This window comes from Pleurodeles waltl, chromosome 12, assembly GCF_031143425.1.
Source record: "Pleurodeles waltl isolate 20211129_DDA chromosome 12, aPleWal1.hap1.20221129, whole genome shotgun sequence".
Classification (NCBI taxonomy): Eukaryota; Metazoa; Chordata; class Amphibia; order Caudata; family Salamandridae; genus Pleurodeles; species Pleurodeles waltl.
The window spans coordinates 142,722,791-142,741,477 of record NC_090451.1 but is presented as its reverse complement, the minus strand read 5'-3'; the positions used below and the strand labels follow the sequence as shown (position 1 = coordinate 142,741,477).

Here is an 18,687-nt window from a genome sequence, read left to right as displayed (position 1 = left end):
CACAGGGGATGACATCAGGAAGAGGTGGATAGGGGAAGGACCGTTCTAAGGCATCCAGGCACCAGCTACAGGTCCAGAAGACTGGTGGTGACCTCCACCTCCTCCCTTACAACTCACATCCTGGGAGGAGAAGGTCTTGGCCATCCTGCATCCTGAGGGCTTGACGGGAATACCCGGGGGACTGGAGTTGGGTAAGTCACAACACAAAAATATCTCACAAAAATGTATTTTCATGCATGCTCACTGCTCATATTTTGCCACCTTCAATGTCGCCCCACTCACCAGCCCACTGTCCACCTGTCCATAGACCCCAGTCTGGCATCTCACATGTGAACTAAACTCACCTGGGGGGAAAATAGCTGTGTACATTGAGCACTGCAATTCCCAGCAGACACTGTTCTACAATTACAAAAAACAGAACAGTATATCATACTCAATATTACCGTGTTTGGCAAAACCCTAGTGAAGTGTACCCACCTGAGAGGATAACAATTGTATAGTGTGTGGTAGTACAAGCACTTACAGGACTGCTTAGGCCAGGAGGCACTGCTACTGTCACTCCACTCAGCGACCACATTGTCCCTGCTCAAATGACCCTTGTCCCTAAACTCACCACTGAAGGGTACTTACCTGAGAGGGTTGATATCTGTATAGTGTGTGGGTAGTACAAGCACTTAAGGGACTGATAAGGCCAGGAGGCACTGATACTGCCACTCCACTCAGCCACCACAGTGTCCCTCCTCAAATGACCCTTGTCCCTGAACTCACTATTGAACGGTACTCACCTGAGAGGCTGTGCGTGTGTGTAGGTTAAGACATGTACCTGCTGCTGTGGTCTGCCCCCTATGATGTGTAAGCAGGCACAACGTTCTGTTTTTAAGGTTGATGATACAGGTAGGTGTGTGTACTTAAGGCTGTTGGCGTCCACGGCGGCATGGATTTCGTTGTCTTTCAATGAGCATGAGTAGCGGGATGACATTTGTGAAGGGCTCCATGGCGCACCGGATGTGTAAGTCTCCCTGCATGTGAGTGTCTCCCTTTCTACTGCCAGTTTTCACCTTCTGATATGTGCTGGTTGGACCGTCATGGTCACTTTGGTGGTGTGCAACCTCGTGCTTCCTATTGATTGTGGTGGTCTATCCTACCTGGCGGTGCCGGCGGATCATTGCCAGTCTTTTGTTAGTATGACCACCATACTCGTAATACAGAGGTCCAAAAGCCAGACTGATGGCCGTTGGATCGCCGCCACCACCATCGCAGACCACAGACCGCCAAGCTCATAATCAGGCCCTAAGTCCCATGATATTCTTGACATCATAATATTCTAGCCCCGATATTTGTGATCCATAATATTTTTAATTCAATATTTTGATTAAATATCCATGGAATGTGTCCCTTTATTCCAACTAAAAAGGAAGAGGGAGGAGTAGCGTGTTCTCTCCAGGAATGTTAGTGAGGGCAGAGGTTTCCTACGAGTCTGGTTTGTCCGTATTTGTTTCAGATGCTTTTCAATAATTGTGCCACAAGATATGTGGTACAATGGTATGGTAACAGACCAAGCCAGGCATTACCAGGATACCTGGGTTAGAGGAGGTCAGTCTGAGTCAAGACTTGAGCTTAGGAAGGATGTCTAGGTTGGAGGTGGGCAGACTGGCTAACTGTGCCAGGACCCACAATTGTGCACAATGACTGAGGTGAAGGTGGCAGCCAGGCCAGGCCTCATGCTTGGGCAGGATGACCAGGTTGGAGGTGAGTAGACTGAGTAAAGTCTTCTACTTGCACACATTGTCTGGGTTGGAGTTGTGCTTCTTCGGTAGCGTGTGTGGCATACTTGAGTTTCTGTGGGACTTCTAGCTCAGATGGAGAGAGAATTTCACCAGCTTGATGGAGAGGGTGCCATGTGAGTCTGTGTGTCAGGCTCCTTATCGTAGTGTGGAAAGTGTCTGTGGGCAAATGGTTCATTCATTGGTCTGGAGATCGCAGTGACTGGGCTGAGATGAAGATGAGCTCACAAAAGATTGTCAGGATTACATTATATGTTAGAGTCTCATCCTAAGTGGTTGTGGGGTTGGGTGAAATGGTCGCACAGTTCTTGTGAGGCAACCTTATTGTGTTAATTCATTGATCATGTGTAATCCAATTTAATTGTGCCCTTACAGTGTCTAGCACAGTCAATCTATGTCCTCACTTTGGTCCCCATGAGAGAAGGTATGGAGCAGTGTGGCATCAATGCTGTGTAGCCAAATGGAAAGGAGACAGGAGTTTCAAGTGATATGTCAATTCTGGCTCCCCAATATCACAAGACACGTGGTCTGCAGAGATGTGTCCTCCATGTACATGCCGCAAATAAGAGATACATAGGTGTGCAGTGTTATGCCCCGACTATGTACCCAATACCACAGGCAGGAGAAACAGGGGGCTGGAGGAGCACTTTTCTTGCTGTGTATTCACAGATAGTATATACCGGAGGCCTGGAGTGTCCTTGCTGTGTATCCCATAGACAGAAGATACCAGAGGTCTGGAACAATGTGTCCTTACTGTGTATTCCACAGACAGCAGATACCAGAGGCCTGGAAGATGTATCCTTGCTGTGTATCCCAAGGAGGGAGAGGAGATACCAAAGGTACGGAGTGGTGTGGCCTTGCTGTGTATTCCACAGACAGGAGATACCACAGGTATGGAGGGGTGTGTCCTTGCAGTGTATCCCATACACAGAAGATACTAGAGGTCTGGAGTGATGTGTCCTTACTGTGTATTTCACAGAGAGAAGATACCAGAGGTCCGGATAGAGGTGTACTTGCTGTATATCCCACATGCATATGAGAAGGATGGAGGGGAGTGTCCTTGCTGTGCATCTCACAGATAGAAGATACTTGAGATCTAGAGTCATGTTTCCTTGCTGTGCATCCACGTCCAGAAGATACCAGTTGTTTTAAGCGGCATGTCCTTTCTGTGTATCCCACATAAAAAGGTTGCACCAGTTCCTCCCTTTTTGACCCACTGGGTCTTTTGCTGCTGGGTAATGGAGAAGGTTAGTCAGTTTACTGCTACCACTTCTCTAAGGGTCTGATACATTAAAGGCGTTTATTTATTATTTGTCTATGGCGAAAATGCACTGATACATAAATAACTACATTTTATAATATCCTGGGTTGTTACCCATCTGCTCCACTACCTTGTCTGCCTTAAGAGTTGCTAGACTTTCAAGCTCCAATGAAACTCTTTTCATTGAAAAGGGGCCAGAATTCACCTGACTTTCCCATTTTTGTTGTCTTTTCAAACAAGCATTGGCAAAGCCAATAAGTCTGACTTGTATTACTGAGTCCTGACTAAAACATTTTTTTAAATCCTGCATAAAAAGGTTGTTCAGTGCTGGAACAGTGGAGACACTCCAGGAAAGAGCTCTGTGCCTGATTCCAGAAACCCTAGATTGCACCTCAGCATTAATGATGATTGCACAGCACTAATTTAGGCACTTGATTGAATGGCTCCATAGGGCTGATTAACGAGGAGCAGAGACTGCTGGCTGCTGTGTGGACAACTGGAGAACAGAAGCTAGCCACTGACAGCAAAGGCACCATCTTGGGACTGGGTGAGATCTGCTGAACAATGGAGTTGGTACCCTCATGTGCCTCTGCATACGGCATCAAAAAGTGTGTTCAGCGGAAGAAAGGGAGCCATTCCATCGGGTTATGTAAATTAATAAAATAAATTGGGGACAACCCACAGATAAACTGGAGGTGGATGTTTGCGCCTGCACAATGAGGTTGCTGCTCATAGCAAATAAGAGTTAAGTCACCAGGGTGTTTCCATCCTGACCGGAAGTTCCTGAAGGACAAACCCTCTACCTATCAGAATAATAGGTACGAAGATTAGTGAACTAAGGCCTATATTTATACTTTTTTAGCGCCACATTTGCGCCGCTTTTTGACGCAAAATCGGCACAAATGTACAAAATACAATGACGCAAATGCGGCGCAAAAAAAGTATAAATATGGGCCTAAGTGTATAACATAGGCAAAGGTAGGCTCCAGGAAGAAAACAGACGTTGAGAAACCACAGAGCGATCTTCACTCATGCAGGCTCAAGGGTTGTGCTGAGATATACTGAAGGAACGACTACTGGAGAGGTCTTCTCCTACAGGGTAGCAGTGCAGTGAATATGAAGGAAAAAATCCACCCTCCTGTGAAAGGTGATCTTCCGCAGAGTATGTCAGAGATGCTAGATAAGCCGTGCAAAATTATCATTGAGCAACTCAGTGAGGACAGAAATCAGTGATATATCTAAGGGCATCAGGTGATTTGAGACAAGGTTAATGTAATATAAGATGACATATCATCAGTGAGAGCATGATATTTTGCTGAAAAATCGAAGGCAAAGGAATATAGAGATATGTGTGATGATCTTGAAGATTGCTCTAGACGACCAAATTCACACTGTGTGAACCCATAGAGATGGCCTTCAGCAGACACCTAAGCACCCTGAGAGATTTACCGGTGAATTTGGCATACTGAATAGACACTATAGTAAATGCATTCAGTCATCCAGCTGTTTAAGATCCTCTATAGAATACATGGAGTAAGCAGATGGTCCTACAGGAAATCACAAAGGGACAGAGAAACTGGCAGATCAGGAATAAATGGGCATTTTCTTTTACATTGGGTTTTTGTCTGAACTCAAAACGCTAGAGAACACACTATCAAAACTCTCAAAGAGGGAAGGGGAATTGCTGCCACTGGAGGCTGTGACCGAGAGAGTGGTTGCAAAGGCAGCAGGTGGGAGAGAACATGATTTAAATGTAAAAGGTACCAAAAGTGAATACCTTAGCACTACATACTGGATTATGATTTGAAAGATTCCAAAGTATGGTGACAGCAGACACCAGGTGACTCTCTACAGATTGGGGGGGGTGGAGAGATGAGGGTCACAGGATGGTTGACCATGGGTGAAGAAGCAACCACTCACTCAAAATGTTTCTGTTCCCCTCTGAGTTGTATACGGGAAGGAAATGTACAATTTATTTCCAGAAAATATATGATGTGCAGGGTGGGGCTCCTAGAACCTGAGATATTTAAATGTTTTGTTATGATTTATTAAAGTATAGGAAAACTGGAAAGGAGAGGTGGTTAAAGGAGCTAGTCCCGATGCTTATACAGTGAGATTTCTCACTTGGAATATCAGGGGACTGACTTCCCCCCTGAAAAGGCATACAATTTGGCAGGCCTTGCTGGAAGAGGCTCCCAGAGGAGTCTGCTTACAGGTAACTCAAGTTTTGAAAAAAGTAGTTCAGACTTATGTAGCATAAACTCATCCTCCACAGTATTCCGAGTTAGTGGAGTGACCACTGCTTATCTTGAACCTCTCACAGAGTCCAGGAAGTTATAAAGGATAGAATGGAAGGTAGGGACGTTATACTCATAGGCATGCCAGTAGGGAAAAGGATGACCATAGTGAAATCTAATGCTCTTAATAACCAACTAGAGAGAATCCTCACTGTTTCACTAGATCACATTCAGGACATCTTGGAGGCAACACTTTCATCAGTAAGTGATTTGGGGTCTCATTATGAGTCTAGCGTTTTTCAGATCACTCTGCATTCCTGGCGGTCCAACCACCAAATTACAAACTTGGCAGTCGGACTGCCAAGGGACCACCAATACTTCCAGGAACATGATTCCCGACGGGGTAGTGACGCACAGAGTCATGTTCAGCCATGGTGGCACTGAGTACAGCACTGCCATGCTGATCACGAGTCCTCTTTCCACCAGCCTTTTCATGGCGATGACCCCGCAATGAAGAGGCTGGTGGAAAGCCCATGCTGGGGGCCACAGGGGGGCCATGGGGGCCCTCGTAACCAGCACCCTCAGAATGCACACTGTATGCTACAGCAGACAGTGTGTATTGCAAGGTTGTTGGGAGCACCCTCTGTGCGGCAGCATTGACGGCTCCATGAGGAGCCACGGCCAATGAGCCAGCATGGTCTCCACTGGCATGAAAGGTGGAAACCTCCAATTTCTGAGGTTTCCGTCAGTCAGCCCAGTGGAACCCTCGTAATAGGCCAGGGGGAGAAACCTCCAGCTCCATGGCGGTCTCCTCTCCAAGGGGCTGGCAGGCCGGCGGTCAGCCTGCCAACCTCGCAATGAGGTCCTTAGTGATTTTATTGTGCTAGAGAACGTTATGAATACAGGGAGTGCAGAATTATTAGGCAAGTTGTATTTTTGAGGATTAATTTTATTATTGAACAACAACCATGTTCTCAATGAACCCAAAAAACTCATTAATATCAAAGCTGAATATTTTTGGAAGTAGTTTTTAGTTTGTTTTTAGTTTTAGGGGGATATCTGTGTGTGCAGGTGACTATCACTGTGCATAATTATTAGGCAACTTAACAAAAAAAAATATATACCCATTTCAATTATTTATTATTACCAATGAAACCAATATAACATCTCAACATTCACAAATATACATTTCTGACATTCAAAAACAAAACAAAAACAAATCAGTGACCAATATAGCCACCTTTCTTTGCAAGGACACTCAAAAGCCTGCCATCCATGGATTCTGTCAGTGTTTTGATCTGTTCACCATCAACATTGCGTGCAGCAGCAACCACAGCCTCCCAGACACTGTTCAGAGAGGTGTACTGTTTTCCCTCCTTGTAAATCTCACATTTGATGATGGACCACAGGTTCTCAATGGGGTTCAGATCAGGTGAACAAGGAGGCCATGTCATTAGATTTCCTTCTTTTATACCCTTTCTTGCCAGCCACGCTGTGGAGTACTTGGACGCGTGTGATGGAGCATTGTCCTGCATGAAAATCATGTTTTTCTTGAAGGATGCAGACTTCTTCCTGTACCACTGCTTGAAGAAGGTGTCTTCCAGGAACTGGCAGTAGGACTGGGAGTTGAGCTTGACTCCATCCTCAACCCGAAAAGGCCCCACAAGCTCATCTTTGATGATACCAGCCCAAACCAGTACTCCACCTCCACCTTGCTGGCGTCTGAGTCGGACTGGAGCTCTCTGCCCTTTACCAATCCAGCCACGGGCCCATCCATCTGGCCCATCAAGACTCACTCTCATTTCATCAGTCCATAAAACCTTAGAAAAATCAGTCTTGAGATATTTCTTGGCCCAGTCTTGAAGTTTCAGCTTGTGTGTCTTGTTCAGTGGTGGTCGTCTTTCAGCCTTTCTTACCTTGGCCATGTCTCTGAGTATTGCACACCTTGTGCTTTTGGGCACTCCAGTGATGTTGCAGCTCTGAAATATGGCCAAACTGGTGGCAAGTGGCATCGTGGCAGCTGCACGCTTGACTTTTCTCAGTTCATGGGCAGTTATTTTGCGCCTTGGTTTTTCCACACGCTTCTTGCGACCCTGTTGACTATTTTGAATGAAACGCTTGATTGTTCGATGATCACGCTTCAGAAGCTTTGCAATTTTAAGAGTGCTGCATCCCTCTGCAAGATATCTCACTATTTTTGACTTTTCTGAGCCTGTCAAGTCCTTCTTTTGACCCATTTTGCCAAAGGAAAGGAAGTTGCCTAATAATTATGCACACCTGATATAGGGTGTTGATGTCATTAGACCACACCCCTTCTCATTACAGAGATGCACATCACCTAATATGCTTAATTGGTAGTAGGCTTTCGAGCCTATACAGCTTGGAGTAAGACAACATGCATAAAGAGGATGATGTGGTCAAAATACTCATTTGCCTAATAATTCTGCACTCCCTGTAGATCCCCCCACTAAGTGTATGCTGCCAATGATACCTTTTATCCTTTTATTAAACGCTTGGTTGCTTCCAGGAATTGGCTTTGGTGGTTTGTTTGTTGGTCATTGAATCTACGGTTGTCTGTCCCCGTATTTGCCAAAGCCGCCCTGCAGGGTTAGGGGCCCCTAAAGATGGAATCTGATATATATATATATATATGTGTGTACTCAGAGAATATATATAATCTCTGGTTATACTAGGTGGCAGTTCTTTTTGTGAGTCAATCGTAGTGCTTCTCTCAAATTGTTGCGGAGCTAAACTAAAAGACTAGTAGCTTTTTGCCACATCCATGGCAGAAAGAACAAGCCATTAAGACTGAGACAGACCAAAATGCATCAGGGTTTATTTGTGGTGGGACCAATACATTGTTTTATATATATATATATATATATATATATATATATATATATATATATATATATATATATATATATATATATGCCATGTCAATTATAATTTGGAGCTATTATATCAATAAACACACTAGTAAATGATAAATGCACACTCACACATTTATTGCAACAGTACAATACAATGTATTACCATCATACAGCAAAAATGTCATGAGAAAAACTCTTTTAACTACCTCACCGATTGCTTGTAACAATTGCTTTACACAATAAACAAGTCACCTAGTAGCCAGAATATCCCTTGATTTTACCTTGAAACTCAAACGTAAATGTAACCCCTTGCTGCCTGTTTTGGTTAAGCACATTTGTTCAAACAAATATGCATCAAAACATTCCATGTCATAAACCATATCTGCAAATACATAGAGTAGAATAAGTTATTTATTACATTTGTTGAGGAGGGGAAGGCATCAAAGCTCATTTGAGACTTTGGGCCTGATTATGAGTGTGGTGCTCCTTGGACCGCCACACTTGGGGTGGCTGTCAGACCACCGTGGTTGTGGCGGTCCACCTGCCACATTATGAGGTTTGCAAGCAGCCCTGCCAACCTATCACCGTCTCCACAGGGATCTTCGATCCTGACGGGCTGACGGTGATGGAGGTCAGAATCAGCCAGGGTGGCGCTGAAGCCAGTGCCGCCCTGCTGATTACAACCTGGTTCTCTGCAAGCCTTTTCAAAGGCTGGTGGAGAACGGGTGCAGGGGGCCACAAGGGGGCCCCTGCACTACCTATGCACTTGGCATAGGCATTGCCAGGGCCCCACCTGCCCACCACCCTCGCAATGCTCACTTTCTGCTGTGCAGACAGTGAGCATTGCGAGGGTGCGTGTGCCCCCTGTTGGCAGCAGCATTGCCACCGGCTCGATTATAAGCTGGCAACAATGTTGCCACCACTTTCCCACTGGGCTGATGGGAGGAAACCTTGGTTTCTGTCCGTCAGCCCAGCTGGAATGTCGTAATGGGCCTGGCAGGGTGTTAGCCAGTATGGCAGCAGCGTCCACATCGGAAGTTTGACGGATATGTCATCCTGTCCACCAAATTCGGAATCAGGCCCTATGGCTCTTCTGAGTCTTGCCTCCTCCTCTCTTAGTAGTGGTAATAAATAGCATATTACACTCTGCATATCTATCTATCTGTCTATCTCAGTGGTTCCCAATCTTTTGACTTCTGTGGATCCCCACTTTATCATTAATTTAACTCTCTAAGCAGTTGCGGACCCCCTGAGAAGGCTTCGGGGACCCCCAGTGGTCCCCGGACCACAGGTTGGGAACCACTGGTCTATCTCATCTATCTATCTATCTATCTATCTAGTATATATTTATAATTTTGTTTATTCATTTTTGAGATGAGCAGGTTTGCAACGGATGTAGAAAAATAATGAAATCCCAAAAAGAAAAAGAGAAACAGTACCGGATCAAGGAAACAAATGGATTGCCAGACATCTAAGCAATGAAACGAACAGTTGCATGCAGAGACAGGCGAAAAACAAAAAATTAGGAAAAGAGTACAAGAGACACTGGGTGAAGGATATAAACAGATGGTTAAAGCAGTGGGACCAAAGAGAGATGCAAAGTCAGGAAGATGAAGTCAGTGTTTAACGAGAGGGAAGGTGGAAGAGTAGGAGGGAGCATCAGTGGAGGAAGGGAGAGGATGGGAGCATTGTATTCTCTTCCCCTGTCTTTGTTTCCCTTCTCCGCCTGTGCCTTCTTTGGTTTCCTTCTTGCATTTTCTCTTCATTTTCTTGACCTTCCATTTCTAAATCTCCCTCTTTCCAAAAGCTTCAATCCCTTCACCCCACCCCGTTGCTTTCTTGTATCTTAACATCTACCACCATTTCCATCTTGCTCTTTCCCTCTTGCCTCTTTTTTCTGCTCCCTCTTTTTCTTACTTCATTTATGTGCTTTTGTGCTCTCTCTTTCTTTCTCCCCTCTCTCTCGTTCTCCCTCTTGCACTTTCTCTCTGTCTCCCTCGTTTTCTCATTCCCTGCATCCACTTCTGTTCACAGCCAGTTTGCTACTTCTCTCTTTTCACCTCTGCGTCCTTCCTTTATTTCACTGTAACCTCTTTGTCTTTATCATTATGTTTCGCTTGATACTTCCTCCCAGCTATTGTCTTGCCATCTCATTCTGTCCCTCCCATCACCCCCTTTCCTATGCTTGTCTCTGCCTCTGTTTCTCCCCTCTGACACAGTGCTCCCACTCACATTGCAGCCTCATCTCTGTAACTGCTTCCCTCTGTGTCTCTAACCTCTGATCGCCTGTCCCCTGCCTCACATCTCCCTCTCTCCTCTCTACCTGTGCCCATCTCTGTTTCTGTTTCCTCTGAACCTGGCCTCATGCCCTCCACTGTTCCACCTGCGTGTCTGTCTCTCTGCACCTCTGCCTTGTGAAAGCCAGTCCCTGCCCCCACTTCCTCTTTCTTTATCTCTGCCTGCCTCACTCTGAACCTTGCTCCCCTGTGGTAATCTGTGCCTGGCCTCGCGTCGCCCCATCTCTTCTCTGCCTGTGTCCCTCCTGGTAACTGTCTCCCCAGTGATACTCTCTTTCTTGCTTTATGTTTTCCTTTCTGTACTTCTCTCCCCTGGCATGCCCTGTTCCCTCACCACACCTCCTCTCCCTCTCTTCTCCCTGCCTCCCTCCCTATCTGAATTTCTCTCCTGTGGCACTCCGCCTCTCACCCCGCAACCTTCACTTTTCTCTCTGCCTGTCTGCCCTGTGATACCCTGTCCTTTATGCCACGACTCCCTGTCTCTACCCTTCTCCCACTATGGATCGGTCTCCCCTGTTATACTCTGTCCCTCTCCTCACATTCTTCTCTTTTCTCCCTGTCTATCTCACTTACTTGGTGTGTGTCCCTGTGATTCTAGGCCTCATCCCTCTGCATGTCTCACCCAGTGACCTGTGCTTAGCCTCACTTTTTCCTTTCTTCTCTCTGCCTGTCTCCCTCTCGACATCTGTCTCCCCTGTGATATCCTGCCCACAGCCTCTCTTCCTCGCCTGTCTGCCTGTCTCCCTCCTGTACCTGTCTCCCCGGTGATGCCCTGCCCCTAGCCTCACTTCCTCCTCTCTTCTCTCTGTCTGTCTCCCTCCTGTACCTGTCTCCCCGGTGATGCCCTGCCCCTAGCCTCACTTCCTCCTCTCTTCTCTCTGTCTGTCTCCCTCCTGTACCTGTCTCCCCGGTGATGCCCTGCCCCTAGCCTCACCTCCTCCTCTCTTCTCTCTGCCTGTCTCCCTCCTGTACCTGTCTCCCCGGTGATACCCTGCACCTCGCCTCACCTCCTCTTCTCTTTTATCTGCCTGTCTCCCTCCTGTACCTGTCTCCCCGGTGATACCCTGCACCTCGCCTCACCTCCTCTTCTCTTTTATCTGCCTGTCTCCCGCCTTTACCTGTCTCACCTGCGATGCCCTGTCCCTAGCCTCACCTCCTCTTCTGTCTGCCTGTGTCTCTCCTGCACCTGTCTCACACGTAATGCCCTGGTCCCTCTGCTCCCAGCCTCTTCTTCCTGCTTGTCTTCTCTCTGCATCTATATGCCCTGTATTACCCTGCCCCTAGTCTCACCTCTTCTGGTTTATTTGTTTGTCTCCCTCCTGTAGCCGTCTCCCCGGTGATACCCTGCCCCTAGCCTCACCTCCTCCTCTCTTCTCTCTGTCTGTCTCCCTCCTGTACCTGTCTCCCCGGTGATACCCTACCCCTAGTCTCACCTCCTCTTCTCTTCTCTCTGCCTGTCTCCCTGGTGATACCCTGCCCCTAGCCTCACCTCCTCTTCTGGTTTATCTGTCTGTCTCCCTCCTGTACCCGTCTCCCCAGTGATACCCTGCCACTAGCCTCACCTCCTCTTCTGGTTTATCTGTCTGTCTCCCTCCTGTACCCGTCTCCCCAGTGATACCCTGCCCCTAGCCTCACCTCCTCTTCTCTTCTCTCTGCCTGTCTCCCTGGTGATACCCTGCCCCTAGCCTCATCTCCTCTTCTGGTTTATCTGTCTGTCTCCCTCCTGTACCCGTCTCCCCAGTGATACCCTGCCCCTAGCCTCACCTCCTCTTCTCTTCTCTCTGCCTGTCTCCCTGGTGATACCCTGCCCCTAGCCTCACCTCCTCTTCTGGTTTATCTGTCTGTCTCCCTCCTGTACCTGTCTCCCCGGTGATACCCTGCCCCTAGCCTCACCTCCTCTTCTCTTCTCTCTGCCTGTCTCCATCCTTCTATATGGTTAGTGCATCATACCGTGTCCCTGACCTTACCTCTACCATTCTTTCCTCTGCCCGTCTCACTCACTCCATCTGCCTCACGTGAGATACCCTGTCTCCCACCTCATGTCCTCTCTTCTCTCTGTCACCCTCCCTAATACTTTGCTCCCAGCCCTGTTTCTCTATGCCTGTCTCCATTTCTGTATATCTTTCCCCTCTAAAATGCTTTTCTTGCCTTGTCCTCCTGTCTGTGTGTCTCTTCATTGGTCTCTGCCCTCTTATGCCCTGTCTTCCGTCTCACACTCTCCACTCTGTGCCTGTCTCCCTCTCTGCATCTCTTCCTCCTTGTTACCTTCCCTTCCACCATACCTCCTTATGTCTTCCCCCTGTCTGTCTTCTATCTGTACCTGCCTTCTGTGATACCTCGACCCTCACCTGAAGTCCTTTCTTCTCTAGGTCCCCTCTCGTGATACTTTGTCACTCGCCTCACTTCTTCTCTGCCTATCTCAATTGCTGCGTCTCCCTTCCCTCTCGTATCCCTTTCTTGGCCATGCCTTCCTCTCTCTTCTCTGCCTGTCTCCCTCTCTGTGCCTGTTGCCCCTGTGACACCATCCATAACCTCACCTCCTCCACTCTTTTATCTATCTCACTCTCTGTCTCTGTCTCCCACGTGATACCCTGCCCCTGACTCATGCCCTGCTCTCCCCACTCTATCTCCCTCTCTGTATTTTTCTTCCAAGTGAAACCCTTCCAGTGGCGGCCGGCAGCTTTGGGAGGGGGGCGGGCGGGGCACACACACAAACACACTCACACACAGGCTCATTCTTTCACACACACAGACACGCACGCTCATCCATTAACACTCATTCCATTCAAACATACACGCACGCACCAAACATTCATTTTCCAAGATCACACACATTCATTCTTTCACACACACACGCACGCACGCACTCACATCCATTAACAACACTTATAACACTCAAACATGCACGCGCGCACCAAACATTCAATGTAAAACATAACATACATACATAGATACATACACACACACACACTTACCTTCAGCCTCGGAGGTCCCAGGAGGGTTGGGACTGCTGCCTTCCGGAAGGCAGCAGTCCCAGCCTCGTCACAGAGTGGGATGGGGTCAGTAAGACTGCTGACCCCACCCCACTCTGTGACGAAGTGTCACTGATTGACACTCGCCCTGGGCACTTCAGGGCTTAAACCTGAAGCGCCCAGGGAGAGTGTAAATGGGTGACGCTTTCCTTGTCACCCAGGGGAGGGCCTCGAGGCACCTTTGCTGGGCCGAGGAGGTCACGCCCATAGGGGTCGTGATCTCCTCAGCCCAGCAAAGTTCAGCTCAGGCAGCCAGGAGTCTGCGTTCAGGTCTGCTCCCATGAAGAGTGTCTATCAGGCTGACCTTTGTTCAGCCTGATAGACACTCTTCATGGGGTGGGGGGCGTGGCCCCTCCGCCCTAAAGGACGGGCCGCCACTGAACCCTTCTCTAACTTCCCTTCCCTTACTCTTCTCTGTACCCATCTGCAATGCTGAGCCTGTCTCCCCTCTGATATACGGCCCTTGCCCACACCTTCCTCTCCCCTCTCTGCTTGTCTCTCTCTCTGATTCTGCCCTCTGCCTCTATCCCCTCTATTACCTGTCCTTCAACACACCTCCTCCTATCTTCTCTCTGCCTGTCTCCTTCTGTACCTGCCACCCCTATATCCCTGTGACTATAGCCTCAACTCCTCCACTCCTTTCTCTGTATCTCTCCCAAATGATACCCTGTGCCTTTCGATTTACGTCCTCTTCTCTTTGCATGTCTCCCTCTCTGTGTTTCACTTCCATGTGAAACCCTTTACCTCCTTCACTCTTCTCTCTGTTGATCTCCTTTCCACTATATATGCCCTCTGATACCAATCTTTTCCCCTCAAGTCCCCCCTCTCTCTTCTGAACCCATCTATCCCTGTATCTGCCTCCCCTGTAACACCCGTTCCTCTGCCCTCATCCCATCTTTCTGCCTCTCTCCATCTCTGCATCATTCCTGTTACATCCCAAACCTCTTTCTTCGCTTCTATTACCAGGGTAGGACTGGCCTATAGGACAATCATGCAGAGCCTAATGGGCTGGCTTGACCGGTCCTGTTTTTACTGCAGATTTCAGTTATAGTACCACTTTTTCAGGAATCTGCTTCGCTCATCGGGCCACTTTTATTTAGATGCAAGAGTCTACTTTTGCTCCCAGTCCGACCCCATCTATAAATACCTTTTTTTATGCACATCTTCCACTTTCTACCACTGCTGTGGAGGACCGCCTCACACTTCCTTTTATCATCCTTTACTTTGTCTCCTCCTCCTCTCTGATACACTAAAACTTCACAATGTTCACACCCTCTCCAGTTACAATACCATGAACACCAGCAGTCGTTTTACAGCGAGCACTCCGGGGGTGCAGCGGTCCGTTGCGTCCACTTCTTGTGCCATAGGGTACTTTGGTACTACAGAAGGAGCCACGGATGCTTGCGTAGCCCTTTACATATTACGGAAAGTGCTGACACATTGTGTGCCAACATAATCACAAGAGGCCTTTGTTCATTAGCTTGGGGGCATGAACCTGTGAAAATGAGGGCACACTATGGCCCATGTTTAAGCAAAAGTGGCGCATCCGAGCTGATGCACCTCTTTTTCTGTACCCCTTTACTGGCACCTAACCAGTGCTTTAAATGGGCCGGTACTGTCCGGTTCTGAGTACCGGCACTTTTTTATTTTGAGAGGGAGAGTACCGGCACATCTCAAGAAAAACGTAATACTTTTAATTGGAGAGTACCGGCACTTCTCAGGAACAAGCAGGTACTCTGGCACAGAGTACTGGCACTTTAATTTTTCCATTTCAAGCACTGCACCTAACCACACCATGGTTTCACTGTATTTATAAAATGGCGTACCACAGTAGGCATTAACACTATAACGTCAAAAACCTTTACGCTCTTGTGGCGCTTTGTAACACTAGCATCAAAAATGATGACGCTAGTGTAGCAAAGTGCAAGGTGGCCCATAGGTTTCTATGGAAGCGTCATTTTAACACTTGCTTTGAGCAGGTGTAAAAAATAATGCCCAAAATGGTGCTTGAATCTATGCCTTCCTAAAGAGGCAGGTGTAGAGTCAAATCACGCGTAGGGAGGTGTATTGACTGTGCCCACATAGCAATGGCACACAGTCAGTGTGCCCTTTCAGTGCACATCTTGGGGCAAGTGGTTAGAGTGATAGGCAGAGTCGGTCGCATCTAGGCCTTTAAGCTGGTAATGTGGTACAGACAGGAAGTCAGAGACCTAAGGATGGAGTCACGTTGGGCATCTGAGACAGGCAGACAGGCAGATACAGACAGTGTGACCACCAATTAGACAGACAGTAAGGCTCAAACAATAAAGCAGACAGGCAGGTAGGAAGGTATTTATGGCAAAAAGGTGCACGACAGAGGCACAAAGGAAGGAATACGGGTGAGAGGAGGAAAGACACATGTCCGGGCAGACAGGCAGTGGCAGCGAGGTTGGAGGAAGACAGAGACAGAAGAAAAGACAGGGGTGTAACGCAAAGTGATGCCCCGCTCCTCTGCTGATTGTGATGAAGGGACCATTAGCCTCCCCTGTCTCACAGCTAGTCATTGGCCTTGTGCTGCCTTGGGCTCGCTGAAGAACTGGGCTACCGTGAAGGGGTGAGCCCCTCTCTGCGCCACAGGAGCCGCAGGGTCCCTTGTTACGCTACTGAAGAGCTTGAAACACACACGCAGATAGGCAAGAGATATAGGGCCAGATGTAGGAAGATATGCTTTTGTGAGTCTAAAATTGTGAGTCGGTGCGACTCGCAATTTCAGACTCGCAAAAGCATATGCAGAACGGTGTCTCAGACACCTTCTGCGACTCGCTATGGGGTCGCAAAGACCCAACTCATCAATATTCATGAGGTGGGTCGCATTTTGCAACCCCATAGCGAGTCCCTGCATTCACAGGGATGGTGGCCTGCTGTAGTCAGCAGACCTCCATGTCTGTGACTGCTTTATAAATAAAGCAGTTCTTTTTTTTCATTTTGTAGCCCGTTTTCCTTAAAGGAAAACGAGTTGCAAAATGAAAAATAAACCGAAACCATTTGGTTTCGTTTTTTTTCAGAGTAGGCAGTGGTCCGTAGGACCACTGCCTGCTCTGAAAAAATATTTTTGTCGACATTCACAAAGGGGAAGGGGTCCCATGGGGACCCCTTCATTTTTGCGAATGAGTTACCACCAGTGTGACACTGGCGGTAACTGCGAGTTGGTTTGCGACCACATTTGCGGTCACAAAGCAACTCTGAATTGCGATGCGAGTCGCAAATAGGAAGGGAACATCCCTTCCTATTTGTGAGTCGCATTCCCAAATCAGAGTCGGTACCGACTCGCAATTTGGGGATGAGCATTGCGTTCGGCCTTTTGCATGCCGCAAACTGCGTTTTTCGCAGTTTGCGACACGCAAAAGGCTTCGTAAATCTGGCCCATAAAGAGGTAGGCAGAAAATGGCCAGGCGAATCGAGATGAGCAGTCATGAACAGACAAACAGGCAGACACACAGAGACAGCAGGCAGACAGAAACGGCAGGCACGCAAAAATAGGAGAGCGAGGTCTCCGCAGACACTCCGTGTCTCGCGCGTGACTGTGACGCGGCCCTGACCACCACCCCTTTGCCCCTAGCTAAGGATGCCATTGAACGGGCTACAGCTGTCGTTCGGAGTTCAGATGCCATTAGAGAACCATCTGGCCCCCTGCTAGAGCAAGGCCTCGTTCCTTCATGCGAGCGCCCTTGCTTATTAAGAGTAGCGCCCCTCCCTTTTTACAGACACCCCCCTTCCCTTACGGCCAGACCTCCCTTGAAGAAAGCACTGCCCCCTTATAGAGAAACTGCATTCTGTGACTGCACAGGCGGCCCCTCCCCCTGTACTTGACAGCCCCCACCTCCTCACGGCTCACAGTGCCAGCGCTCCGAGCATCCCTGGCCACTGGAAAATGGCCGACACTCCATCCCGACACCACTACAACCTTAACCTTTACTCCGGCATTAAAAATCGTGACACCTGTCACAGAATGGGGCGTGGAGGGGGTCATTGCGCAACAGTCCACCGGTCCTGGAATAACCCCAAGGAAAAACGGAACCGGTGTGGGTTGGGGATGTGGGATTTTTTTTTATTTATTTCAATTTCCGCGAGAACCAATCAGAGCGCGGCCTCAACCCTTGAGCCAAAAAAGGATGAATATAGCTTGGGGGTGTGTTCAAAGATCACCGAGGGCCGCCGCGAGGAATCCCCTTCTGGATACCCCTACCCTCGCGGGCACACAGAGTACCGTTCACACTGCACCCCCATGCCCCCCCCCCCACCACCCTCTACACTCCTCTGCAAATCAAGAGGTACCCAGTACTGGTGCCATGGTGATAGTGATAACCCCCAGGTCCCGAGACCACACCAACCTATTTCTCTCGCCCTTTTATTATATTCACAGTATCTGAATCTCCAACACAAGTGCTGAATCTGCCACCGTCTGCAACGATGCGCGCCCCTCCCCCACACCACCACACACAATTAATTCAGGTTATTCCAGAATACAGCCCCCCGTCACTCAGCGAAGGTCTGCCGTCACCAGAGCCTTTGGTGTGACCGGGGGTTTGGTGGGGTGGGGGGTGGCATGGCATTCCAGGGTGCCGGGGGAATGGGGTGTTCTCTCCCCGTCATTGAGCGCCTTACCTTGAGCGGCGCAGGTATAGGACGGTCCGCAGATGCTCCCGGCTGTGGGGGTGCACTGGTGCCCAGGAGGCTGCTGCTGTGTCTCCGCACTTGCTGACTCGCCGCCTATTTTTAGCGCACCCTGACTGTGTCCCTATCTTTATTTCTTTCTGTCTGTATCCCCCTCTCGTTCCCGCTGCCACCTCTCTCTTCTCCCTGCTGTCTCTGCCCTCACCGCCCCCAGTTGCTTCCATATATCCCCAGCAGCCAGAGGCTCCTCCCACCCCCTGGATCTGGGGAGATGCAAAGCCGCACCAAGCTCTGTGCAGCTGGCACCGTTCTATTCTGGCGAATCCTGCAAGCCCTGGCATCACTTGTCACGGCAAGTGCCAAGACGGGCACATAAGTGGTGCTTTCACCGACGCTGCCTATGTTCCATAGTTTAGTGCCCCTCACACCCACCTCATCTAACGCCAGGAAAGGCCTCCAAAGCTCACGTGCAACCCGACGTGGGCACCTCGGGGCGGGGGGGAGATCTGGTTGCGGAGGTTGCTGATATGGTCTCTGGCCCAGGGTGCAC

At 48.7% G+C, this 18,687-nt stretch overlaps 1 protein-coding gene across 1 annotated transcript in view; it reads right to left on the bottom strand.

The window, feature by feature from the left end:
- The window catches only part of NAT16 (N-acetyltransferase 16 (putative)), a 112,997-nt gene extending 94,545 nt beyond the window's left edge, over positions 1-18,452 (bottom strand). The window contains exon 1 of the mRNA XM_069217555.1: positions 18,129-18,452. Coding sequence (XP_069073656.1) covers positions 18,129-18,361 — 233 coding nt within the window. The 5' untranslated portion in view covers positions 18,362-18,452. The remainder of the gene's footprint in view (positions 1-18,128) is intronic.
- Between the last annotated feature and the right edge of the window lie 235 nt (positions 18,453-18,687).